The sequence below is a fragment of the Rhineura floridana genome, chromosome 13 (assembly GCF_030035675.1).
Source record: "Rhineura floridana isolate rRhiFlo1 chromosome 13, rRhiFlo1.hap2, whole genome shotgun sequence".
NCBI lineage: Eukaryota > Metazoa > Chordata > Lepidosauria > Squamata > Rhineuridae > Rhineura > Rhineura floridana.
In genome coordinates, this window is record NC_084492.1 from 17,216,200 (window position 1) to 17,243,831 (window position 27,632).

The 27,632-nt window shown below is 42.0% G+C and overlaps 1 protein-coding gene across 9 annotated transcripts in view; it reads right to left on the minus strand.

Annotated features, from left to right (window-relative positions):
- The window catches only part of CDH8 (cadherin 8), a 414,305-nt gene that overhangs the window by 46,563 nt on the left and 340,110 nt on the right, over positions 1 to 27,632 (minus strand). For all 9 annotated transcript variants that reach the window (XM_061593588.1, XM_061593592.1, XM_061593591.1 and 6 more), the window contains one exon: positions 12,014 to 12,135. In XM_061593588.1, coding sequence (XP_061449572.1) covers positions 12,014 to 12,135 — 122 coding nt within the window. The remainder of the gene's footprint in view (positions 1 to 12,013; positions 12,136 to 27,632) is intronic.

Here is a 27,632-nt window from a genome sequence, read left to right on the forward strand (position 1 = left end):
TTAATGTATGACTTATTATAGTAACTCCTTGGCACTTTCTAGCTTGGAGATTACAACACAAGAGAATGAAAGGGAGAGGGGCATTCATGATTGACCTGTCATCATAATGTTTTCCAGAATTTATTGCTTTTGCTATATGTAGGGCTGTGAATTGCCTGAAAGATATGCATAAGAAGAAAGTGTGTGTGGGGGGGGGAAGAGAGAGAATGGTCTGGAAAATAATGTTTGAAGAAACAGTCATCACATTCTTGTCCCCCAATCCCCCCGCCAAAAAAAATTGTTGTGCAACAGGTGGAAAAATAAAGAAAAGTGTCTAGGTGGGAGGAAATAGAAACAGTTGCTATTCTGAAAACTGGGGAAGGAGAGAGAGGAAGGAGCAAAAAATACAAAACAAAGTGATAAGAAGCAGCAGCAAAGTTTCAAAAGTATGGAAAAACATGTGAGATTTTAACAAAATAGTATAACTCCCAACATGCTTAGACGAAGACTGCTTTCCAAACAAGGCAATGTCTCATTGTGCTTCCCCAATAGGGGTGGAGCCATCCAGGGTCTCAGGAAGTCTAAGACCCCTTACTTTTTTGGGAACAGGATCCCAACAGGGTCTCTATGTCTTTCGTGCCCTATGAGCCACTCAGTATGAAAGGGGAGTATGTTAGCCACTGAGAAGAGTCTTCTAACATGCTTCCTTGTCCTTTCCTGCTGATTGGAGCCAATGAGAGTGAAACGAGGTGAGTCAGTTACTGAGAAGAAACTTTTCAGTAGCTAATACTCTCCTTTTTCATGCTGATTGGCTCCTAGGGACATCTGTTGTTGTGGGAGAAGGTCTTAACAAGGATTTCATTCTCATCCTAGCAGCAAAAAAAGGGGGAGTGGCTGTGACTATCATGAAGAGACCCTGCACTTCTGAATTGGCCACTGCACTATAGTTTCCGCATGTTGAAATAATGCAGAAGGGGTCAGTGGGGCAACACCAGCTTCCCTGCCACTAGGGATGGAAGAAAAATTTCATTCCAATCACATTTAATGGTGAACTGACCAATTTTACACTTTCCAAAATAACATGCAAACTGAAACACAGCCATCCTCTGAAATTTGCACTTCTCTGAATTTTGCAATGCACTACGCTCACCAAGTAACATGTACAAAAATGGTACTAGGATAAAGTGTGCATAAAATGGATAAGGTAGTGAAAAGAACACACACAAATGCATTATATTAGGGGAAAATGATTTGTAAAAAAGTGCATATTAAGCAATATTAGGCACTAAATTTGCATTAAAATAATTTAGGGCTGTGCACTGAATTCAGCTGATCCATGGGTCCTGAGCCAAATCGGGCCTTTTTGGAGGCATTTGGGCCTCAATTTCTATGAGTCGGGATGGGCAACCCAGTGATCTAGGGCTCTTAGGGGGCAGAGAATCAGGCAGACATAGAAAGAAGGAAAAAAAACAGGAAAAGGAGGCATCTCTTTGCTGGAGAAGGTAGATGCCTTTCCTGCCTGGCCTCTCCTTCTTCCTGCCAGGCTTCCTGCTGCCCTGTGTGGTATCCAAGTTTCCAAACCCCGTATGATGCTGGTTGATGCTCCTTTGCAAATGGCTTCACAAAGGACCAGTACCTCCCAGGACGGGATCCTCCCACTCATCAGCTGGTATTTCATGCTGCACAGTACTGGCCGCTGCTTGTTTGCTGGCAGCTTCCCGGCACACAGAGAATCCACTCAGGAAGGAGCAGCACCCCACAGGATGGGCTCCTCCCCCTTATTAGCTGGTCAGCAGGAGAATTCATCCTGCACAATGCTGGTCACTGCTCATTTGCCGGCAGTTTCCCTGCATGCAGAGAAGCCATTGGTGATAGAGCAGCACTCCACAGGATGGAATCCTGGTATCAGCTGGCAAGTGGGAGGATTCCTGGTGCTGGTTGTTTGCAGGCAGCCTCCCTGCTTGCAGAGAATCTGCTCAAGAAGGAGCAGCATCCTTCAGGATGAGATCCTCCTGCTTATCAGCTGGGAAGCGGGAGGACTTGTAGGGTACCAGCTGCACCTGCCTGCTCTCAGCCGGGGGGCTGGGGGAGAGACGCAACAGCTCCTTCTTCCTCTGTCCCAATCATATTTTAAACCCTATCTTAAGGAAAACAGGGTTTATAGAACCCTTAGCCTTGCCCCCAAATCGATTTGAGGGAAGGATCTGGGGCAGGATGGGTGGTCCACTGGTTGGGACAGGGCAGACTGGCCCTCCCTGAGGCTCAGAGACTGGGGCCACAGGATGGATGGGGAGGGGTATGCACAGCCCTACTAAAATGAATTTTCATGAGGACTATTTACAACAACAACAAAAAGCAAAAGCCAAACTGATGCGGAGAACTGAACTTAAGATTAGAACAATGAGAAACTAAAATGGGCAGATCCCTCCTTGCCACTGAAGCGTGCAGCAACCGTGCACTTACAGTCTGCACATTTGCCTGGTTCATGAAGGGGCCCTGTGTCCACACAGAGGAGCTCTATGAGAGGGCAGAGCCCATTCACACACAGAGACAAGACAAAGGGCATTGCCATTGCATGCATTGGCAGCACTGGGCCATGTGGCTCTGCATCTCCTTCAAACATAATTTCAGTGAGGGGGGGGTGCCAGAACCTCCCTGTTGTTTACCATGTATCCTTGAAACCCCAAATGCTTTGAGTTGCTGAAAATATGACTGTTTCAAAGGGGATTAATGTCATCCTTCTCCTTTTGCTGGCTCATCTTGGATGTCATTTTGATGGCGTTTTTTTATTTTTGGCTGCATTTTATTATTTTATTTATTATTCTGTTTATATTCCACTTTTCTCCCAAGGAGCTCAAGGTGGCACACATGGTTTGCCCCCTTCCCATTTTATCCATAGAACAACCCTGTGAGGTAGGTAAGGTTAAGAGATAGTGAATTTTGTGGCTGTGAGTGGGGATTTGAACCCCGGTCTCCCAGGTCTTAGTCCAACACTCTTACGGTTATATCCCATACTATTAACAGTCATGATTTCAACTTTTATGTTTATTACTGGGTTGTTTTGTATATGTGCTTTTCATTGCTAACAGCCTTGAGTTTCTTTGAAAATTAGGTGAGGCATCGTGTTTAATAAATAAATAATCTTTATACAGTAGTTAAAGATTGCTTTCCAATACCACCCCCATATATTTCTTTTCAGTTTGGCTTCTGTTGGACTTACTGGGCTGATGGGTGAGTTATAATGTGGTGCAACAGAGGAATCCAACACAACAGTTGCACTAGCAGAATATTATTGCACAACAGACTGTGCCATCTATTGTGCAACAACATGACTAGCAACCTGCTTATGCTTTCTCTTTTCACAACACTATTCCACTGGTGCAACATATTTTGCCAGCGGAACACATATACCACAAAGTGACTTTAACTGAGTGCTGCATTGGATACAACCCTTTGGCTTTGGAGTAATCTGCAGTATACACAGAGGATTTGTAGACATTCTCTTCCCAAACTGGTGATTCATTGAACAGTTAATTAATATCAGGTTCATTTATCTAGTGTGTATGGACAGAAAAGCAGGAGGGGTTGGGAGACAGCCTTTTCTAAATTTGCAGATTTGTATAAAGAATGCCAATCACAACATGACATGCTTTTCCAGCAGATCTGAGTTTAGTATTCTGCTGTTATGGATTCAGAATAAAAGCAAGAAGAATTCATCTGGCAATGTTATACATCAACAGTTTTTAATGCATTCTGTCACGTCACCAGCAGCCGTGCTTGCCACTCTCAATTATATCAGAACCCAAAATAGAACACGTGGAGAAATGAACTGCATTAGATGGTTCACTCAGTATATTTACAGACTGCAAATAAGGTTTTCTAAGAGGTTGAGATGTAATCAAGTCCCTTAAGGTGATTCAAACTCAATTTAACTTAGCTGTTAAGTTAACCTACACATCTGAAAATGTATTCAGATAGTAGAAAGCAACTGCATTCTTTCTTTGTGTCATATGATCAAGGTTTAATTGGAAAGAAGCAAGAAAATTCATACCTAGACTAGAGGAGCGACTCTTATGGTGATGATGATGATGCACATGGTTGTTCCTGGTTGAATCTGCATATGAAATTATCTCAAACACACACACAATATCATGGTACTTTGGCTCACGATCCACTGTCCTTGCATTCAGATTTTTACATTTCCACATTATTTTGTGATGTTTTTAAAAGTACTCATAAAATGCATCCGTATTTTAGTGCAAAGATCTCTTAATATGCCCATTTTTGCATGCAATTTTACCTAATATAAGCATGTTTGCAAAACAATTTTCCCTAATACAATGCATTTTTGTATACTATTTTCTAGAACTGTGCACTGAATTTAGCCAAGTCCTGAGCCAAATAGGGCCTATTCATAGTTTTTTGGACCATGGCTGAGTCAGGATGAGACAGCCAAGGATTGCTATGGGTCAGACTGGATGGCCCAGAGAGATCTGGAGCTGTCAGGGGGTGGGTCATCAGGCAGGAAAAAGAGACAGCCATCAGGGAAGAATACCTGTGAAAAGGCTGAGACCTACCAGAGAAGATAGGCCCAACAGCATGACACCCCTTTGGAGGCATAGATCCTGTGGGATGTAGGTGCTGCTTTGCAAGTGGTGTTCCTGGCAAAGCAACACTGCACAGGATCACTGCCTCGGCTCATCAGCTGTTGAGTGAAGGGAGTGATCCTGCGAGGTGTGTGTGTGCAGCTTTGCAAGCAATGCAGGACTGCTTGCGAAGCAGCCCCTACAGAAATAACCCCCGCTCTTGGTCGGAAAGGGAGCAGAAACACATCTACCTCCCCTGCCCCCCTCCTGGCTGTATGTTTAATTAGTTAATTTAATTACTTGATTATTTTACCCAAATTTTACCCTCTGTTTTTTACCTTAATTAAACATTAGCCCCATCCCCAAACGTAGCTGGGCTTGGCTCTAAGGTGAGGCAGGTGGTCCCCGTATAGGCCCAGTATGGGTTGGCCTGATCCTCTCCCCCCCGATCAGAGCCATGGGGTGGAGCAAGGGGGCTGTGCTCAGCCCTACTGTTTTCAATAACATAGCCATTTTTTAAATGCACACTTTACCCTAGTATATGCATTTTTGTAAACTATACTTGGCTGGAGAACTGCATTACAAAATTCAGAGAAGTGCAAATTGCAAAGGCGTTTGGTTCGCTTATCGTTTTAGAAAAGGTAGATAAGTTCACCTTTAAGTCAAACTCTTTTCCCCCCTCCCTATACAGGAATAGCCTGCATTTAATTGGTTGGGATCTACACAAGTAGATCTCACCCTGGCCTGCAGGGAACACTAAAGTGGTGTTGCTATAATCAATATATAAATATATCAGTAAAGGGGACAAAGACAGAAAAGGAGAAAAAAGCTTCATTCAGACATGGGGTTTAATGCATTAGTTTTACTGATTATCATGGTAGTGCTTCTGCCCCATTTCTAATGTTCCTTTCACATTGCAGTACCTGATGCATTATGCAATTGTGGCGTTTTGAGAGATACACCACCATGCACACCAGAGTGCATGTTGTGACACAACTATGAACGTCACTGGAGACGTTGCTACTTCCCCCACCCTTTCCACACATGCACTCTTCTGTCCCCCATGATTTCCCCATGAAAATGGTGGGAAGAGAACTATATACCAGTTTATCACACCACATTTTGTCACTTTACTCCCACAATTTTCTGAGTTAATGGGATTGCACAGTGTTTTGTTGTCGTCGTTAATGGGGTTACATTTTTTTCTGGAAGTCATTAGCATGGAGAAGAGCACTAAACTTCCACTATATTCCATTAGATTTCCAGAAGTGTCTTCTATGCTGTGTGAAGGATCAAATAAAATTCAGAAACTATCAGTTAAGGAAATATCAGGAAAATGGAATAAACTACTGTCTGAAAGCAGCCAAAGAGAGAACAAGAGAAAGCATAAATGCAGAAGAGTACTAAGTTAAGAGATGTGAAAGAGAAGGAAATTTAGCAGGTTCAACTTATCACCCTTTTAAAAAAAGCTGAACCTGACAAAGTTTCCTTTTATGGGACAGTTATTAAGGCACAGGAATCCTATTATCCTAGCTCTTGAAAATAAGGAGAAAGATGGTCATGGATCTTTTAAACAGTTAATTGTATTTTTACCTTCGTTTAGACTGTGTTTTGGATTGCTGCTTTTAGTTAATAATGCCTGCTCACAGTCCATGCAATCCTAGGCATGCCTACTCAACAATTAATCCCACTGAGTTCAACAGGACTTATTCCCTGGTAAGTGTTATAGGATTGCAGCCTTTACTGTCTTATTTTGTTATTGTGCTATGGTCATTTACTGTATTTTTGTGTTGTATTTTTGAGTACTCTATGAAGAAAGGGGTGGGTATCAATAATAGATTGATTTAACTGATTGACTGAAATTGACATGCATGGTAAAATATTAAAAGTAGTTGCCATTTTGTCAAGGTCCTGGGTCCAAAAAGAGGTAGATATTACTCTTTATGTAGAAACCCCCTTCCTTCAGGCCCTGACATAGTTGCCCATTCTCTTTTGTTCATCCTGCGCTCAACTGCTTCCTCCTTCATCTCCTTCATCCATCTACCTCTTGCACCCAATCTTACATTAGGTTGGTGTTTTCTCTTAGCTCAGGGCTTTGGATCTTCCATTTTTCCTTCCATCCTCTTTTCTCTGGCTCTCTTCCTGTTCTCAGCTCTCAAACATATTGTCTCTGTCTCCTGTCCCTGTCTTCAGCAACACATGCCATTACAAGAAATAACAAACTCAACTTCTCATGCTGCTTGTGAGGTATTTCACAGCAAAATGTGCAGTTTCCCAACGTTCTGTCACAGAGTTTTCCCATGCAGCAATTAGGATGTTCACAAACATTCTGTCGTATCACAGACTGATCAAGTCCATGCTTTGAGGCCAGTCTGGAAAGCAACTGCCAGCTGTTGTCCTGTGGGGTGCAAATATAATCTAGGCTATGGCAGAGATGGGGACTGAATGTGGCCCTCAAGTCTTTTCAAAGGCCACACCTCTTACTGGCCCTGGTCTCAACTCTCCTTGAGAGATTTTGCTTGCCTGGAATGTGCCTTAGCACTGTGACAATGTCTCTTGTTTGCCTAACTAGGGGATTCCGAGATGAACATGTGGGAGCTGTGTAGAAATCTCTTATTTTTGCACTGATGCAAAAGTAAGATCCACATCTATTGCTGCAACCCACTTTTGCCTCTGCTGACCCCTCACCAAATGGCATGTGGCCCCCAGGAGGTTTCCCGTGAGGAAATGTGGCTCTCGGGCTGAAAACGTTTCCCACTTCTGGACAATGAACACTGGCAGGGCTATAATGGAAAAGGAGAGCATGCCATGAGGTATGCTCCAAAAAGGAATGTAGTTCCACTTTCTGAACGGTCTGTAACCTCCCTGACTCTTTTATCAGTGGTTTCTTCAGGCACATTAAAAAAACAGTTACAACTCCTTTAAAAAAATTTTGGGGGGGGGGCAAGGGAAAGCTCAGCTACTTAATTTAGCCCTAAGCAATGAGAAGGAAGAACAAGTAGAAGCAACCCCCCCATTTTTTCCTTATAAATCTGTTTTCCAGTGAGCCAAACTGAAATTTCAACAATTCTGGAAAAAGTAGATGAACAGGATTGAACTGGAACAGAGTGAGAGCTTTCCTTCAGAGATATATTTTGTGGGACAAGGACTTGAGGGAGACAGTGGCTTATGAAGCCAGGGTTCTATTCCTCCTTCTCGTCACCATCCCAACACACCACATTTGAGTGCTGTTAACATCATTGCCAACTTTATAGCTATATTTTATCTCCTATTTCAACTAAACATTATTGATCGCATTCTCCTGCCCTCAGAGATGAGAGATGTGGTTGCATGTGTGTGACAGAGCCTGTTTGGTGGTTGCTCCAAGGCTCAGGAGAATACCCACCAACCCCCGTGGGAGGTCTGCCTGTCTTCTCTTTTGACTTTCTAGCAGAGCTTAAAGACATTCTGGTTTTAGAGTGCTGCAATAGCAATTTACAGCATAATCCTATGCAAGTGAAAATGTTTTTATACTCCCAGGCATTTTAAAGTGTATTTTAACAGTATTTCACTATTATCTTGTATTTTGGACGTTGTTTGGTTCTTTTATTGTTTGTTTGTTTTTGGTTCTTGATTTATTGTATTTATTGTACTTATACACTGTGCTTGTTTTATCTTTTATGTACACCGCCCAGAGAGCCTTCGGGCTTAGGGCGGTATATAAATAAAATAAAATAAATAAATAAATAAATAATAAGTGTACCCAGAAGTAAACCCTGTGGAGTTCAATGGGTCTTCCTCTCAGGTAAACGGGTATAGGATTGCAGCTTTATAGCACAATCCTGACCATGTTTACTCAAAAATAAGTCATACTGATTTCAGTTGGACTTACAGGTAAGCAGGGTTACCAGGTATGCCATAGCTTTCTATTAGTTGCTGCTGACAGTCACTGCTTCTGCCATTCCTGCTACTTAGAGTTGTATCTAAGGCTAGTCCTGCTCACAGTAGATTCACTGAAAGTGATGGACATGAGTAATAATAGAGGTCTATTAATTTCAATTGATCTACTGCTCTGAGTAAACTTTAGTTAACTTAGTCATTTTTTTTGGTTTTAAGTCCTTCTGGTGCTATGCAATATTTTTAAATATTTTAAATCTTTGGTTTTTTATCAGTTGCTGTTTTGGTTGATTGGGATTCTGTTTGAGGAGGAGGAGGAGGATTGGATCCTGACTTTATCCTCCTTCTATTAGACCAGATGTGGGGAACCTTTGGTCCTCCAGATGTTGCCGAACTACAACTCCCATTATCCTTGCCCATTGTCCATGCTTGCTAGGACTGATGAGAAATGTAGTTCAGCAACATCTGGAGGGGCAGTTACTCCTGTATTAGTTAATCATGACTACGGCTGCAATCCAATACATGCCTACTCAGAAGTAAGCTCCATTGGGTTCAATGGAACTTACTCCCAGGTAAGTGTGTAGCATTGTCTATTGCTCTGTGGACAACTCCCAACAATAGTACAGCAGTACAAGTTGATTATTCATAAGGCCACTAAGTATTAATTTGGGCTGATCTTTTAAATCTGCTCTGACTGAATAAACCCTGAGTGGACTGGTTGGCACCATGCCTATCTACATCCATTTGCTGCTCTCCTCCACTCACTGCACTAGGCTATGATCTGAAAAGCTGCAATCCCCAAGATACTGAAAAAAATTACGCCAAGAGTTATTTGGTTGAGATCTGCAGCATAACCTTTTTCAGAATCATTTGCAGCATCAGCTCCTCCTGATTTTGAGAGGCAAAAGGCCTTTGGTGGGTTTCCTCCATGAATGGGTCCACTTCATTCATGCCACAGTAACCACAGCTCCTTTGGTTGCCTTCTCTCCCTTAGCCCAATTCACATGGACATCAAGAGAGTGAGGCAGTGGGGGCTGGCATCCATTGGGACTGGTGGGATGGAAGACAGGGAACTCAAACAGTAGGTAGCACCAGAGCCAATGACAGGCAGAACCAACTAGTTCTAATTATGTTGCCATGTGCTCCCCTGCCACAAGTTCTGAGATGGAGGTAAAGGAAGCTGACAGTCCCCTGAGTCTGGTTGTAAGTATGGAGACAGGCAGGTGAGGGCTGGCTAAGAGCAGACTGAGGCTGGTGGGACAGTGCCCCATTTGCCCTAATGGAGAAGCTGCCACTGGGGGGGAGGGCAAGGCAAGGGGAGGTACTGCTTCTTCTCACTTCTCCTTGCTTAGATGGGAGAGGTGGAAAGACAGGGACAGCAAGGAGGAAGATAAGCAGGACTGGGAAGGTCCAAGGATTGTCATCTCTGGGTTGTGGACCTCATCAGATCCCCAATGCACCCTGACGACATGCACACACACACACCCGGTTGGGAAGAGAGCCTTGTCAGATGCTCAACTAACTTCTGACACCAACCCTGATAACTTGCTAGGAGCCACATTACACCAATCACACTCTTCAGTAGACTGATAGGCCGTTTACTACTGAAATGATATAAAATAAATAACTGGGTAACCAGGACAGGAAGGAGCTGTGGAGATGACTGCTAGAAGGTTCAGACATGGATTGTTTGCAACAATCAAATCTTGGCACACACAGGTTTTTTTTTTTTCTACAGGCCCACAATAAGAAACGAATTCGAACTCTATTATCAGGTAAGCTGCTTTGGTAAATGGTGAATTTAATGCCAAACACCCATGAGGCACAAGAATAGCTGGATTAACAACTCTAGTGTCATGCTGTCAACTACTGTTTATTTAAATTAAAATGTCACTACCCAGAAATAAATGAGGTAGCTACAAAACCCGGATTTCTGTCACTCAGAGTCTTCACAAGCTGGATAATAGAAACGATTCTGTTTCATTTGTGCTATATTGCTTCCTCGGAGATTAGGTTGCGATACATTATTCAACACAGCTCCAAACTGAATGATGGACAAGGGTGGAATTGTGGATCCAGATTCTTAGGACAGGAGCTGCCTGACATCTCTTTCCCTGGTATGTGTCTCCTTTCTATGTGCTCTTATGCCCCATTCCACTTGGTCCCTGCCTTATGTTACCCTTCCCCAAACAGCTTTTCTAATCTCAAGAATCTATTTAAGAATGAGTGAAATACAAAGAGGCCACAACTTTTACTTATACCAGGGAGATGGGAAGAAATTCTGCCCCTAAAATGGTCCATGTTCCCTCTTAATCTAAATCCAGAACCACTGTGGTCAATCCAACAGCAGCCAGTGAGGCGGAGCAGGGAGGACAGGGTTGCATGCCTGGCATCCTGACACTGTGCATTGCTATCCTTTAGCGAGAGGGAGAGAGGCAAGGCATAGGTAGCTCAGCAGGGTGCAGGCGCAGTGGCAAGAGTGTAAGACTGGCTCCGCCGTCATTCCCACACCACACTGAGCTCGCAGTGCCTCCCCCATCTTGGTAAGCGGCAGTGCTGCTTGGCATCAGGAAGCCAGGTGTGCAATGCCATCCTGCCTGCACCCCCTCCGACTACCACTGGGTCAATCCTTTTGGTAAGCATGCCTGTTCCCATAACCTGACGACCATGTAGATTGAATGCTTATGCCGGGGTAGGGGGATTGTGGTTCCAAGCCCTATCCCTGAGCTGTACACATTCATTTAGTCACTTGAACAAACTCTTCATGTCTACAAACAGTACCATGGCTTGGCTTGGCCATGCAGAACTCATGGAAGCAATTCTTGATCGTGTGCACGCAGCCTATGAACGTATAGTTTGCATGTGCAAGATCTGTCTGTGTCATTAAATCAATGCACAGAGACTGGGGAGAGGTTTACTGTCATTATACTGATTCCCCCATGCATTTTCAGTTTGGTGGTTGGTGTGAACAGAGCTTGTGTGATGGTAACTCAGACAGCAGTGAACATGCAACTGCCTCTGTTCCTTGAGGTGGCTCTGTGCAGCGCAGTGCACTGCTGGAGAGGGTGGCAGGAACACCGGTCTGACTTTGCCTAACTAGGGTCATAGGCCCTCCTCTTTCTGTTCAGGTGCACAGCAAACACCCATTTCCTATTACAGGGGTGGGGACCCTTTTTTCAGCCCAAGGGCCGCATTCCCTTCCGGACAACCTTCCAAGGGCCACATGCCAGCAGCAGAGACCTGGGGGGTTGCATTTGGCATCCAGGCCTGAGGCTCCTTGCCTCTGCCCTATTGCCACATGTGTCATCCACCATCTCTGGCCACTGGACATGCTGATTAAGGCTGATGAGAGATGGAATCCAACAACAACTGGACAGAATCATGTTGGCTACCCTGGTGTATACAACAATGAGCAACTGACTCGGGCGGGCTCAGTGTAAGGCACCTTCCTATGTTCAATGTCAAGCGGGGTCAAGGAATGATGTAACTCAGATTAGCAGATGGGTCACTGGGAGATTTTCCAAAGACAGAAAGAAAAAACTACACAGTGTAGACAACATAGAGATATTTACTTTTCCGGTTTTTCCATTTTCGCACAAATAGGCTTCGTTCCCTGACGCAAGTTCGGGAGCGTTGTCGTTTACATCGAGAACTTTGATAGCAACAGGCACTCGAGATATTTGACTGGGGTTTCCTAAGAGAAGAAAAGCACAGCGTGGAAAAGGGGGGGAAGAAAAGAGAGAAAGGTAAGCACACTTCATTTCATACTAATGACATAAAGGGCCCAAGGTAGATACACACTTCCATGCTGAAAGCTTGCTAGGCCTTCTCTGCTTCCAGTAACTGAGCTTCTTTATCCAATGGCCAAGAGGAAAAGATAAAGAAGAAACAAAAGGGAGACAGCAAATAAATCCTTATTGCAAACAGCATTTGCCGGAGATTAGCTTGATGAAGACCTTGGACTAAATTGGTAGATTCTTTCTTCTGATGAAGTTTGCATTATTTTATTGATAAAGGTCATTCTACATGGGGAAAAGAGGCTGTAAACAACCAAGATTTATTCTGTTGCTTATCTTTGCCATTTTACTCTATTAGCTAGCTTGCCTCCAATTTATTATTTCAGCTTGGCAAAAAACAAAAAACAAAAAAAGGGGGGGAAAGATAATCCAACAGAACTACTCTAATCAGATTTTGTAGGAAAAGTAAAGAGTGGAATTGATGTAAGTAACACACACACACACAAAAGAGTATATTTTGAGATTATTCAAGAATTCATTAATCTCATCCAGAAATGTTGCTTTGAACTGAAATATTTGTTCATTAAAGTACTGCATAGAGGGAGCAAAAGCTTTGACCCACACTAATAGCTACAATTTATCATATTTCTCTTTACTTTTTTTTTCCATGGGATATATTCCCAAATCAAGCTCTGGTGCATTCATTCTAGTTTAGAAGTATTAACAGCAGTGGGGAACCTCTGGGCCTAATTAGGTTCATCAGGACCAGGGATGGGTGAAAATTCTGATTCAATTCGCCTTTCAAGCAGAATTTATCAAAGCTGCAATTTCTGAAACAATATGAGAACTGAAACACAGCCATCCTTCAAAATTTGTATTTATTATAATTTTGGGATGCAGTTTGCCAACTAAATAACATTTACAAAAAAATGCATATATTAGGGGAAAGTGCGCATAAACATGAATACATGAGTGAAAAATAACATGCAAAAAGGCATGAAATGATGAAAAACAGCTTGCAAAGATGTGTACCTTTGTTAAAACTGCCTACAAAAATGTGTTTATTTGGAGAAATTCACACTAAAATGCTGGAGAATTTTCATGAGGATTTTTAAAAAACAACAACACAGCTCGTAGAAATGTCAAGAACTGAATTTAACATGGGAAAAATGAGAAACTGAGAGAAGTGAAACAGACAGATCTTTCCATCCCTAATCAGGACTCCTCGTTTGACCCATGAGGCCATGTTGGCCAAGCCACACCCAACTGCCCTACACCTGACATCACACTTTTAATTTCTGATAGTGGTTTGAATGGTGGTAAGTTTCAAACAGGTGGAAAAAGGCACAGATACACACTAGGGGTGGGATCCGTTGGCCAGCGCTGGTTCAAAAGCAGTTTGTTGACCTAACAGGGTGGCATCAATTTGAGTTTCTTCTTTGTCTGCTAGCCGCTGTTTTTACTGATCCAGTTTTTTTTCCTCCTCGGAAAAAATACTGATGTTAATATTGATATTTCAAAAGGAAGTATAGACGTTTCAAAAGGAAATGTGAATAAATTCAAGGAAATATTGATAAATTCAAGGAAATATCAATACAAATATAGATATTAATGCCAATATTTTAGACACTTTTTTAAAAAAAATCTGTTTCTGAAAATAGCCACAGAAAATCACTACACAAAATCCTATCCACAACAATAGCGAATGAGCAAATTAGAATTCTAGAATTCTAGCACATGCCTAACACACACACAATTCAGATGACACAGTGGTTATTCAGTGTTGTAGATGGTAAAAATGACCAATTGTTTTTAGAATAGGGACGCAAGAAGACACTTTCCCCCCACCGGGAATAAAGACATGGGGCATAGATTGGGATAAACGGGTAACAGCTTAGTTAACTTAGTAAGATATGTAACAGGCGTAACACACTAACAGCAAGCTAACAACCCTCCCTCCCATGCGGGTTCCTGAAATTCGGGTGAAAGCTAATGAAATAACTTCCTCACTGCCTATCTGGGATGAATGATTCTACCCTGGCTCTGAGTAGCAGACCACTCAGCTTGTCCCTGCCTGCTCACTTTAAGGTGTCTGGAGGGGCACTTGAATATTCCACGCCATCATGGCTAGTCAGTTATAGATGTGATGAGGCAGACAGGGCCTATGGGTGGTTCCCCTTCCGTAGTGCCTGTTTGCCATAAGGATGCTAGCACTGATCACAGAGTGGGAGCTACACCAGCCCAGCCGCAGAGGCCCCTGTCAGCCACAGGGGCCCTCAGCCAATGCCCAAAATGGCCACCCACTGGTGCCTGGCCTGCATTCAAAGCATGTGATCTACCACTGACCTGTAATTACTCTCTAAATAACAAATTCTGGAGTGGGAAGCACAGAAAGCTTTTCTTTTTTTTACCAAGTCAGATTATTGTCCACTTAGCCCCGTATTGTGCATTCTGAGTGACAGGTGTCTGTCAGAGGTCTTGTACATCACCTGCTACCTGATCCTTTTTTAAGATGGCAGAGACTGAACACAAGACCTTCTATATACTATCTGTTTTGTCACTGAGCTATGGTCCCTCATTCTAGAGCATTTGTTGCAATCTGATTAGTTCTCAGGAAAGGACAATGTGAGTACCTGCTACTGGTCCATCATCTGTATTTGCTTTGTCTTTTATATACATGAAGAATTCAGTGAGATATTTCATTAGGAAGGTGCACCATGACAAAGAATGAGAACTTGGTGTACTTGGTCATCATACTCCATTATATATGACATTGGTCGGCAAGATTCCATGCAATTGGCTTCATCAATACACTGTGCATATATTTTGACATGGAACATTAAAGTAATTCTTGCTGGTGGGGAGGTGAGGATTCTGTTGCATACAAACTGAATATTCAAAACATTTTGAAAGAATTTTCTTTAAGCTCTATAAAAAATGTAAGCAATGAATGCATTGATTTCTTAGTGCCAATTGTCACATTTAAACAGTAAAGATCTCCTTTTATCTAAATTAACGGGAATGATGGTGGTTCAAATTGTACAGACACTACAGAAAAATGTAATTAATTAGATAAGCTTCTGAAGAAATTCATGCCTCTTGTGACTGGCCCCAAAATGTTTGTCTTTCATTTGAAAGACAAACATTAAACATAAAGATATTATAATTAGAAACTTGATGAGAATTTGTTTTAAAAATTAATTTGCTAAACACTAGAGAAGAACTTGCTGAGTTTGGAAATCTCCAAGAAGGGGATGCCCCTAGATAATTAGCTGTGTACTACACACAACAGTCATAATGGATTTCTTTGTTTTGTCCATGGAATACATTTTTTGTTTTTAATTCTATGGATGGACAACCTACAGCAGAATAGGGAACCTGTGGTCCTGTTGTTGGACTCAACCTGCCATCAGCCCTAGACTGCATGGTCAATGGCCAGAGATGATGGGACCTGTAGCCCAACAACATCAGGAGGGTCACAAGTTCCCCATTCTTGATGTACAACCTGCGAGCAAGGTACATGTAGCATGCAAAATAATACATCGAGCCATTTTCAACCCAAACTAGCTCATCCTCTCTTGGACTCCCTTCTCATGTCAAACCAATCTCATTGGAGCTATTGTAGCTGAGCCACTCAGGTAAGATTATGATGATGATATGCTCATCCACCAAGATTGTCAGAGGGTGATCTGTTCCACATCCCAATGTTGTCTGAGGACAGGGCCTTTTCTGTGGTGATGACCAGGCTGTGGAACTCCTTGCACCATAAAATGTATCCTCTCTCTCTCTCTCTGTGTGTGTGTGTGTGTTGGCTGAGTTCTTTTGCTCTTATTGGTTGTTCCTTGGTTATTTGTATTTTATTTTGATTGTTGGCATTACTGCCATCTCTTGATTTGTTTGTATCTGCAATTGTGTATACTGTGTTGCTGTTGTTTCATTACATTTTTAAAATCTTCTTGTACATAACTTTGAAGGCCTTGCCCGGAAAAAAAAAACTAGCTTAAAATGAGCAGTAACATAATGAAAGCCAACAAGAGAAGCCCCAGGCCATGCCAGGAAAGGCCATGCTATAGATTCTCCCCATGGTAGCATGAGCTCTCCCGAGATTGGAGCAATGGGTGCATGAGAAGACCCCCACTGGCTTCTATTATCCTGGTGTTGTAGAAAGCTGCAATAGATCCTATGCTGCCAAAGTAAGATTAAAAAGAGAAACAGTGAGATGCAATCCTCTGCATGTCCCCCCAAAAGTGAGCCCATTTGAGGTCAATGGGACTTACTGCCAGTAAGTGGTTATAGAAGTGTTGTCTAAGGTCCCAAGTACTTTGATCTGTGGTGCAGTAGCCCTGTTGGTGAGTACTGACATTGGTGGTGGCCCAGGTGGTGCTGACTTGGGAGAGGGCTTTTCCTGTGGCATCTCCCCAACTGCAGAATTCTCTCTCTGGGGAAGTGCACTTGTGGTCTGTACTACTATCATTTAGATGGGGGCTGAATATGTCTTTGTTGACCCATGCATTTAGTACCTGAATGGCAGTTGGTATCAGCAGCTATGCTGATCTGTTTTATATGGCATAATTGTCATCTCTGAGTTCTTTTCCTTTTGACATGTTATATTTATGATGTTGTACAACTATCCTGGGCTTCTTCAGGAGAAAGGTCAGGATAAATATGATTATGATGATTGGTTTCTTTAAGATGTTACGTACAATGTGGCGGTAGAAAGAAGTGATGGAATTTCCTACTTACATCACATTGCAGTGGAGAGGGAACTGTGTTTATACTGAGCTGCCTTATACTGAGTCAGACTATTGGTCCATCTAGTATTGTCTACATTGACTGGCAGTGGCTCTCTGGGGTTTTAGAATGGGAAAAATTCATGGACCTATCTGGAGATTCCAGTGATTAAACCTGGGACATTCTGCATGTAAAGAAAATGTTCTACCACTGAGCTATGGCCCTTTGCATGTGATAATAGTGGGTGGTTCTTCTGACCGGATGGTGGATGTCCAACCTGTCCTGGATGGGGTTGCACTCCCCCTGAAGGAGCAGGTTTGTAGCTTGGGGGTTCTCCTAGAACCATCTCTGTCACTTGAGGCTCAGGTAGCCTCGGTGGCACGGAGTGCCTTCTACCAACTTCAGTTGGTGGCTCAGCTATGCAGCTATCTGGACAGAGATAACCTGGCTTCAGTTGTCCATGCTCTGGTAACCTCCAAGTTAGATTACTGCAATGCACTGTACGTGGGGCTGCCTTTGAAGACAGTTCAGAAGCTGAAGCTTCTGCAAGCTGCAGTGGCCAGATTGGTAACAGGGACCAGATGGTTCGAACATATAAAACCGATTCTGGCCCGCTTGCATTGGCTGCCTGCATGTTTCTGAGCTTGATTCAAGGTGCTGTTTTTAACCTATAAAGCCTTACATGGCTTAGGACCACAATACCTGATGGACCACCTCTCCAGACATGAACCCACCCGTACACTACGCTCAACATCCTAGGCCCTCCTCCGGGTGCCTACTCAGAGGGAAGCTGGGAGTCTGGCAACAAGGGAGACGGTCTTCTCAGTGGTGGCCCCCAAATTATGGAATGATCTTGCTGACGAGGTGCGCCTGGTGCCAACACTGTTATATTTTTGGTGCCAGGTCAAGACTTTCCTCTTCTCCCAGGCATTTTAGCATGTGTTTTTAAATTGTTTTTAAATTTTTTAAATTGTATTTTTAAATTGTTTTTTGTGTTTTAAAATTTGTATATTTGTTTTTAATGTTTTTAATTGCTATAAACTACCCAGAGAGCTTTGGCTATGGGGCGGTATATAAATGTAATAAATAAATAAATAAATAATTCAGCAGAGCAGGGCGAACATTAGGACAGCATGTTTCTGCCATGGAGCCCTTGCAGTCTGAACCAGCAATTCTGAATTTGTGGGTTTGAGGATGGGTCCTATTCAGCTATTATATAGTCTAAAGCTAACATGACTTTATCCCTGCAACTGAACAATTATAAGTGTGGCTATCCCTCAAAACATGATGGGTGGTATTCATTGGTGGTCCTACTCAGAGAAGACACATTGGACATGATTAACTTAGGTTCATTAATTTCAGCGGGTCTACTCTGGGTAGGAGTTAGTTGAATACAACTCAAAATGTGTATATGTGAGCCGAACAGTTTCAAATGATATGTTTAGAATGAGTGAATCCTCAAAGAGATCCACACACCTATCACTTGCTGAATAAGGAACTCCAGTCATAAAAGAGATGTGCACTGCACATTGCCTTCAATCAGAAGGGTATTCTGTTGTGTTAATACCATTTCTTTTTGCATGAAAGTACAGCCAGATTGTGATAAACAGTAACCTTTTCAAAATGTTAAATACACGACTGATTTGACTGAATGCCTCATTCCACCACCACACCTTCCCAAGCTTGCAAAGTTGCAATGCTAATATTTTCATTTGATACACATTTATCAAGATTGTATCTGATGGCCCTAACAAGATAACCAGTGCAATCTTTAATCTGAAGGGGGGGGGAAGTGCACTGAGCAATACTGAACAGACATGTACAACAATGTTGCCCAATTTCAAGTACAGCGATAAAGAGTAAAGTTTTTGTGGATGGCACAAAGGGAGGAAAGCTAGGATCTGACAAAGTAGGAGTTCCCCATGGTTCCATCTTTTTCCCCTTTCCAAATTTTGGGAGAGTTCTGGGCATGCACAATTTGCTCAAGCTTTCAGTTCCTTTGGTTGTTATGCTTTCTCCCCCTCTACACTATCCATGTGTGCATAGGCACTGAGAAAACACTGCTGCCAAAAGAAAAGAAAAACCTTACACGATCATATTCATCACTGCAGCAAGATTCATTTTGGGTAGTGTTTTGCCATTGTGTAGGAGTGTGTTTGCTCACTCTGTAAACTGCTTACAAGTCTGTGTCGGCACTGTGGTATATCATCGTCGTCATCTTCTGAAAGAATTGCTTTCTCTGCATACTCCTAAATAGGCAAATGTTTCACATAGTCCTTATTGGAGTACCCTGCTCCTTGGAGGAAAAGGATAATAAAAGTAAAAAACTGTATGCGTTGCAATCCTACTCATGTTTACTCAGAAGTAAGTTCTGCTGGGTACGCAGGATTGCAGCCAATATATGGAACACATAAGCTTTCATTTTAAAGTGCACTGTTATGGATCTCATTTTCATTTCATTTCCAGGTCGGCTGAAATTTATAAGAACAATATCACAGAGCCGAGATTAATAATGGGATACAAGCAAAATGCATGTAAGAAGAGAGGAACAGGCACACTGCTGTGAAGGGTGAAAGACTTCTGATCAGTTTCAAAGGACAAGCACCAGGAAATCTATAAGCAACTGCAGTCAAATGATCTACAAGTCTGATTAGAGATGCTCACGGTTTGTGTTGATTCACCTTCATGGGGGTGACACATCCTACATGGCTGCTCACTGTTCAAAGAATCAATAGGTGATCTGGAAATATGCATGCAAGTGCAAGATTTGATTGCCCAAGTCACACCAAACAGTGTTCAATAAATGAAGGACCAGCTCAAGACATTTTGTTGCCTGAGGTGAAGGACAAGAGGATGCCCTGCTCCCCATTCTATGTACAAATGCAGACTGGGATGGCACTTGAATCTTACTTCAACACCAGTGAAGAATATGGATGGGCATATATGTAAATTTCAGCTGCTCTCAGTTTTCTCATTTTTCCCTAATTCAGTTCTCCACATTTCCCCTGCAGGTTTCTCCATTGTGCACCCAAACCCAGTGTTAAGCAGGATTGGCATCCCATCCTATATCGGGTGATGCAACAGCTGGATGATCCTGCTTGATCTGCATGCACAAGAGAGCTTCCTGCAGGGATCTTGTGCATGCACACAAACCCAGCACTAAGCTGGGAGGTTGGGCCATGTCTAAAGGGAAGGGGTTGGTTAGGACTGGGGGGAAGTGGAGCTTCAGTGAGGATGTGGAGTTGCTGTTCCTTTGCATCTGCGACATCAGGGAGGCAAAAGAAAAGCAGGGGGAGAATAGCAAAGGATTGAAAATATCAGTGTGGGGCAGGTTTTGCAACCCTTCCTACACTCTTCTGTTCAACCTCTCATGTTGGTATTTTGACGGGGTGGGGCAGCCCTCCTGTGAATCATGTTATATCACGATTATGTCATGTGATTGACATGCATGTTGCCTCACCCACCTGCTAAAGTTGGCCCAGAGGGTGGGAGCCAAAATGTTTCCCCACCCTGATCGAATGGGTTAGTTTATGTGGCAGGATTGGTGAGGTCTAGGAGTGGGAAGATTGATGAAGGGTGGGGAAAATATTTTTAAGACAATGATCAAAAAGTTGAGTACCTATAATTTGGATCGCTGAATTGATCAGAGGGTTGGACTCGATGGCCTTATAGGCCTCTTCCAACTCTACAATTCTATGATTTGAATTCTGTGATTCTATTTTATGATTCTGTCATTTATGACCCCTTTTTGCATTTGCAGAACTATGGAAAGGAGCCAGCCAAACTTATCATTTTTATGTCTTATTGATTTGGAAGGGAAAAAAGCAAAGAATGCACACAATTCTCCCACTGAAATCAATGAGATTCAGATGTGTTTATGTTGGTTGGATCATGTCCTATATTATTTTATCCCCCCCCTCTTAAGTTTGTTAAATAAATAAATAAGATAAAGTATCTCTCCAGCAGGTGCAGAAAGAGTAAATGATTCAGGACTCATATTAAGTGTGATAATGCAATTGCTTCATTTGTTTTAGTCCAGAGGATGGGTTTGAACATCCCAACAGGTCAAAGAGACTAAGACAAATTTGGCTTTCATTTTTTAACTCCGTACATTGATCAGTTATTTTAAACTACCATCCCTCCCTACTCTACTCCAAAGTTTTGTTGCATTTGTACCACAATATCACACCACTAACATTCAGCCGAGCCAGTGTGGTATAGTGGTTAAGGTGTTGGACTATGACCTGGGAGACCAGGGTTCAAATCCTCACACAGCTATGAAGCGCACTGGGTGACCTTGGGCCAGTCACTGCCTCTCAGCCTCATGAAAACCCTATTCATATGGTTGCCATAAGTAGGAATCAACTTGAAGGCAGTACATTTATATTTTTAACATTCAGCCAGGAATAACTTTTTTAGAACTCACCCAATTTACCATAGATATATTATTTAAACAATTGAGGCTGCAGTCCCATACACACTGACACAGGAGCAAATCCCACTGAGCTTTAAAGGAGAATGGCGATGTTAGTAAGTTCAGTTATGGTACACTGCATAAAACCCCAAGCTTGGATCTAAGAGCACAAGGTTCAAATCTCTACCTAGTTTAATAAATTTAAAAAAATAAGGAGTAAGTAGCTATGTTTCCCAAAGCAGACTAAGCAAGATGGTAGGATGGGAAAGATATCTGATTCAGTTAGCATTTAAAAGCAAACTTACTCACTTAGCACTTTCCAAAATAATATATTGTCCAAAAGATCTTGTTTCCCTTTTAGGCTTCTAGAGGAGTCTTCCAAGCCATAGCCTAGGGTTCAACACAGAGAGCAAGGCAAACCCTTTTGTGTCTTTCCAGCTTCCAGGCTCACCTCAGACTACCTAACATGCACAGACTAACCTCTGGCCCCAGGATTGGGGGAATCACTCTCCTGCCAGAATTCCTATAGCAACAGGACTGCCTTGGACCACATCTTTTGACATGTAGATCTGCCACTTAACAGATCCATTAACTCACAACTATTAACTTATGAAGATCCTCCGTAGCGCAGAGTGGTAAGCGGCGGTAATGCAGCCAAAGCTCTGCTCACGGCCGGAGTTCGATTCCAACGGAAGGAGGAAGTCAAATCTCCAGTAAAAGGGGTTGAGGTCCACTCAGCCTTCCATCCATCCGTGGTCGGTAAAATGAGTACCCGGCATATGCTGGGGGGTAAAGAAAGGCCAGGGATGGAACTGGCATTCCCACCCCATACAAAATGGTCTGCCTAGTAAACGTCGCAAGACGTCACCCTAAGAGTCAGAAACGACTCGCACTACAAGTGCGGGGACACCTTTACCTTTTATTAACTTATGAAAGGAAATGATCTGACCAATTCAGCAATTCTCTCCAATATAAATTGCATCTCTTCAGATCACAGGCTGGAGGGTACCCACAGACATCACCTAGATGAACTCCCCCACCATCCTATAATAACACAAACCAAAACACAGCCATCTTTCAAAATTTACACTTGTCCAAATTTTTGCAATGCAGTTCTCCAACCAAGTAATGTGTGCAAAAATGGATATCCTGGGGTAATGTGTCCATAAAAATGCACATAATTGTAAACATAACATACAAATCAGATTATTTAAGGGAAAATAGGTACCATGTAAGTACCATGTCATCAGGAGGTCCATTCTGTACAATGTAGGGATTGGCCTTTAGCATGGAAGCACCATCCCCTTGAAACTCCCTCCCATTACATGTCAGGCAGGTGCTCTTTCAGTAGCTATTGAAGATCATTCTTTTCCAACGAGCCTTTTAAGTGGATTTTTTTTTTATCCGAGACTGTATCTATATTGGATTTGAAATTGTTTTTATATATGAAATTGTTTGGCTTTTATATATGAAATCATCGCATATGTGTTTATCGCTCATGTTTTTGTTGTTAAATCAATTTGAGAATGATGTTTCATAGGAAGATGTTTTTAAAGTTTTTTTTGAAAAAGATGTTTTTAAGATGTTTTATTTTTAAGACGCTTTTAGATGTTTTTAGGGTTTTGTCCCTTGTTTGCCACCCTGAGCTCCTTCTGGGAAGAACAGCAGGATAGAAATTTAATAAATAAATAAAGAAGCAATACACAAATGAATTGCCCAGAGTGTCCAGACATTGTGCCATTCCACAATGTCTTATTCCAAACCCCTCCAGTCAGGAGTTGAAGCCCATAGCAACATACTTCCTTGCCTGGGTATTGTTGTGATTAGTTGAGCTAATAGCAAAATCTCCTAGCTAGAAATGGCAGTAGTTCTGTGGCCACAGGGTTGTATCCAATGTTCGTTCTACTCAGATTACATCCATTGCAATTAATGGGCATGACTAACTTAGATCCATTAATTTAAATAGGTTTACTCTGAGTAAAACATATTGGATACAACCCACAGTTGTTAGCAAGCTGGGTTATGCCAGAGGTCAGGGACCTGTGCTAGCAACGAGGCAGGAGATGCTTTAAAAGGTAAAGCATGTGCTTTAAAAAAATCCTGTGGTTGAAAAAGATGTGAACTTCCAAAATGGTGAGACGCCCACCAGCCAGAACCCACAGAAGATGAATTGCATTTGTTATTTTGCTTCCTAGTTGTGACAAATGACATTCTTTTTGCATGCCCCAAACCCGAGAACCATATTCCATTTGACAGATGTTGTAGAGTATGGACTCAGTCCCTGAAAATCAAGATATTGCCTGCAGCTCAGTGTTCTTATGGCTTATAATTCAGATATTTGAATGCAGATGGCCATTTGGTAGCTCTTCTGTTAAACACACAGAGACACACACAAACAACAACAAAACAAATTTCTCTTGACCTCAGGCTCATAGTCATTTTGCCAATGCATCACAAAAAAATAATTCTCTCTCTCACACACTCACTCATAGACATGCCTGCACACACACACACACACACACACGTCCTTACCTTTCTTAGAAAATAACAAATGCCCAATCCATGTTAGCTCTGTTCAGGCATTTCTGAAACACTTTTCTAGAAAATAATGGAGTGGGTCCTGAAAACATACATCTCAGGTGCCAAAGGCCAGAGTAAAGAGGTGCATCTTCAGTATACGATGACGGAAACGGTATAATGAAGATACCAGATGTATGTCTATGGGGAGAGAATTCTGCAACCTAGAAGCTGCCACCCTACCCCTGGACCTCTGAAGGTAGTGGTACTAAAGGGATGCCTTCTGCTATTTAGCTGAACATAATTAGGATGCCCTTTCAGACCTTGGCATTTAATATGTGAAGGTCTCTTGTGGGGATGGGAATATTGCATGTGCAACTCCACTGCTGTCTTCAGAAATTCACCTTGAATGCCCCAAAAGGGCTTCTGTCAAGGTAATACAATTTGCATTCATTAGATGGCTATATTACTCCAACTTTGGGACAGCTGAATAATTTGAGTGCCACGAATTCCAATATGAAGAGAACAGAATTGCACCTCCCATACTAAGATCTTCCTCTTCATATCTGGAACAACTTCAAGAGAACCAGCAGTGATACTCTGAAGGACAGGCTTCTGGACAGAAGCCTAGGGTCCCATGGCCTGGTTGTGGGGAGGGGAAACAAGCCCCAGAAAGCAGCTGATTATGATGTGTGACATTTTCCCATTCTTTCCTTTCTTAAAACATTCTGCATGAAAAATGTGTGTGCATTTTTGTGTGCATTTCTCCTAATATACACAAATATAGGAATTTTTGCAAGCAATTTTCCCATAATCGAATGCATTTTGTATATTATCTAACTAATATATGCATTGTGTGTACACTTTTACACTAATTTGTTTGGAATCATTTTATGGCTGGAGGCCTGCATCACAAAATTCAGAGAAGTGCACTTTTTGAAGAAAAGCTGTGTTTGTATACTGTTTCGGAAAGTGTGAATTAGGTAGGCCCACATCAAAACAAAATTCTCCTCCATCTCTACTCTAAGCAAGTCACTATCTTTTAGCATCAGTCCCCAGTGGTAAAAATGAGGTTGATAATCTTCAATCTCCCTCTGGCAATGTTGCAAGAAATAATAAGATAAAAGGTGTGAAAGGATTTGCACTGTAAAAAACAACAACTCATAACCTGCCCCTAATGCAACTGAAGGCATGAGATGCTGAATTGTCTAGTGAGGGCATTAAGACCAACAAATGGAGTCCAGTTTTGCCATGGCCTGAAGATTATTGGAAGCAGGCTTTTTCACTGGTGGCACCAGGGTTATGGGTTGCTCTCCCTGCTGAAATATGAGAAGGCCCATCAGTATTGGCATTCCACCAGCTCTTGAAGACACACCTGTTTAGACAAGCAATCTCCAGACCTGAATCTCCTGTTTTAATGACAGTTTTAACTGTTTTAATTGTTGTGTTGTTCTAATGGGCTTGTTTTATCACACATTTTAATTGTGGATTTATTCAAATAGTTTGATGGGAAAGTTTTATTGTGTATTTTAATTGTATGTGTTTATATTTTTGTAATTGGTTTTATACTTGTAAACTACTTAGAAGACACTGACCATTTAAGTGATATATACATGAATTATTATTATTATTATTAACAACAACAACAACAATAATACATAAATGATGCTTTATCATCATCTCCCCACCATGCACAGGAGGAAATTATTGTAATGAAACATGCCAATACTTAAATGAAAATAAATTATACAAAGTGCAAGGGGTGGGGATGAACAAAACTTTCATTATAATGCTGATGTTACTTGTAATTTTGAAAGGAAACAGAAAAGAACACAAAACGCTAGAGCTATGAGACATTGTAATACTCGTGCAATTTGGGGTGCTTGGGTGGGATCTACAGGCTAATTCTGTTGTATGTTTCTTACTTTAATTTGTTCTCATGTTATATATATTTTTAAAAAATCACATAACTTATAACCAATCTATAACTTTATTTCTGTAGAGAATGCATGCTACAGCTGCTCAGTTATTGTATTTATATTCTTGATAAACCATAAAGAGGCTTTTTGGCTTGCTGACAGAAAGCACAATACAATCTCACAGTCTTCATTTTAGACAATGCACCCACTATGAGTAATCTCTCTCTCTCTGCCTGCTTCTCTCCCCCCCCCCCGTGCAGCGTTGCCCTTGAGATTCGGTTGATGGAAACCACTTTTGTGAGTAGCAACCTCCTCATAATCTCTGTTTGGGCGTTCTAAAACACACAATAAATACTCATGATAAGAAGGAGAGTAGGATCACACGTGTTCATCATTATATTATATTGTTATTTATTTCTGCAGTTATGAATTGCTTCCCATGAGGCATCCTGAATTGATTTATATTATATTACTATAATATGAACTGATTTATATTACATTAATATTGCTGCTATTGTTACTTTATCAATCACCTTCTACACAATTGTCTGAATATGATGTACAATAAAAACAGCAAAACAAAGTTACACACACACAGCACATATATTTAAAACAAAACAAAATAAAAACAGCTTAAAACAGACATCAAAAATGTCCTCAATTGTTTCCGGAAAGTGCAGATAGTGGGCGACTGCTGTATCTTGACAGAAATGCTGTTCCACAGAGCAGGGGCAGCCACTCTGAAAGCTCTGTTCTGAGTTACTGTGGGACGGGCTTCTGAGGGGAAGGAACTGCAGGCCTGGGGGCCAAATGCAGTCCTCCAGGCCTCTCTATCTGGTCCTCAGTACTCTTCCCAGCCACACCCTTCACTGACCCAGCTTTGACCTCTTCTTAAGTGTCTTCACTTGGCTAGAATGTGTCCTTAAACTCTAATAATGACTCTTGCTTGTCTGGATGGCAGATAGAGATGTGTGTGTGCGTGCGTGTGTGCGCAGAAGCAACCTACTTTAAAAAAAGGTAAAATTTACATTTGTTCCTCCATCCACTTTTGCCTCTTGCCCTGTCCACCACCAGCATGTGGCCCTTGGAAGGTTGTCCAGAAGGGAATATGGCCCTCAGGCTGAAAAAGGTTTTCCCATCCCTCCTCTAAAAGGAAAAAAAAAAGCACTTTAAGTCAACCACTTAAAGAAAAGCAACCAGTTGTCCTGACCTTTCTTGAAATATCTGGGCAAAATCCATGCCAGTTCCCCAGTACTTTTGCACAGCCTCTTCTCTTTCTGAAATCGATCCTGGGTAGAGCGGCAAACACTTGGATTGCTGAATTATTCACACAACCATTCCAATCTTCTGCTTGCATTATAGCAGAATCCATTAGCTACTTGAGCTTGTCCATGTTAGGGGATGCCCTTAAAGACTCACCAAATAGTAAATGGAAATCAGGGATTGGTTCAATGTTGGAGAAATTCAGGGTATCATTTACATGTACACCCTATCCTGAACTGATGCAATTACAAACCAAAGGTCCATCTGATCCAGCATCTTGTTTCATATACTGGCCAACCAGATGTGCCCAGGAAGCCCACAAGCAGGACATGAAAGCAACAGCACCACCCCATGCTGTTGCTCCTGAACAACTAGTTAACAGTGGAATACTGCCTCTAAACGTGGAGGATCCATTTAGTAAGAATACCTAATAGCTCCTGATAGACCTTATCTCTGTCAGTTTGTTTAAGCTCCTTTTAAAATAATCACAAGCCAGCTGGGATATGAACAAATGATGGTTGCCCAGTTTACAGTTGTCTAATGGTTTTGCCTGGAGAAAAAAAAATAACATGAATGTAACTCCTAATACTAGGTATTATAATGGAACTCT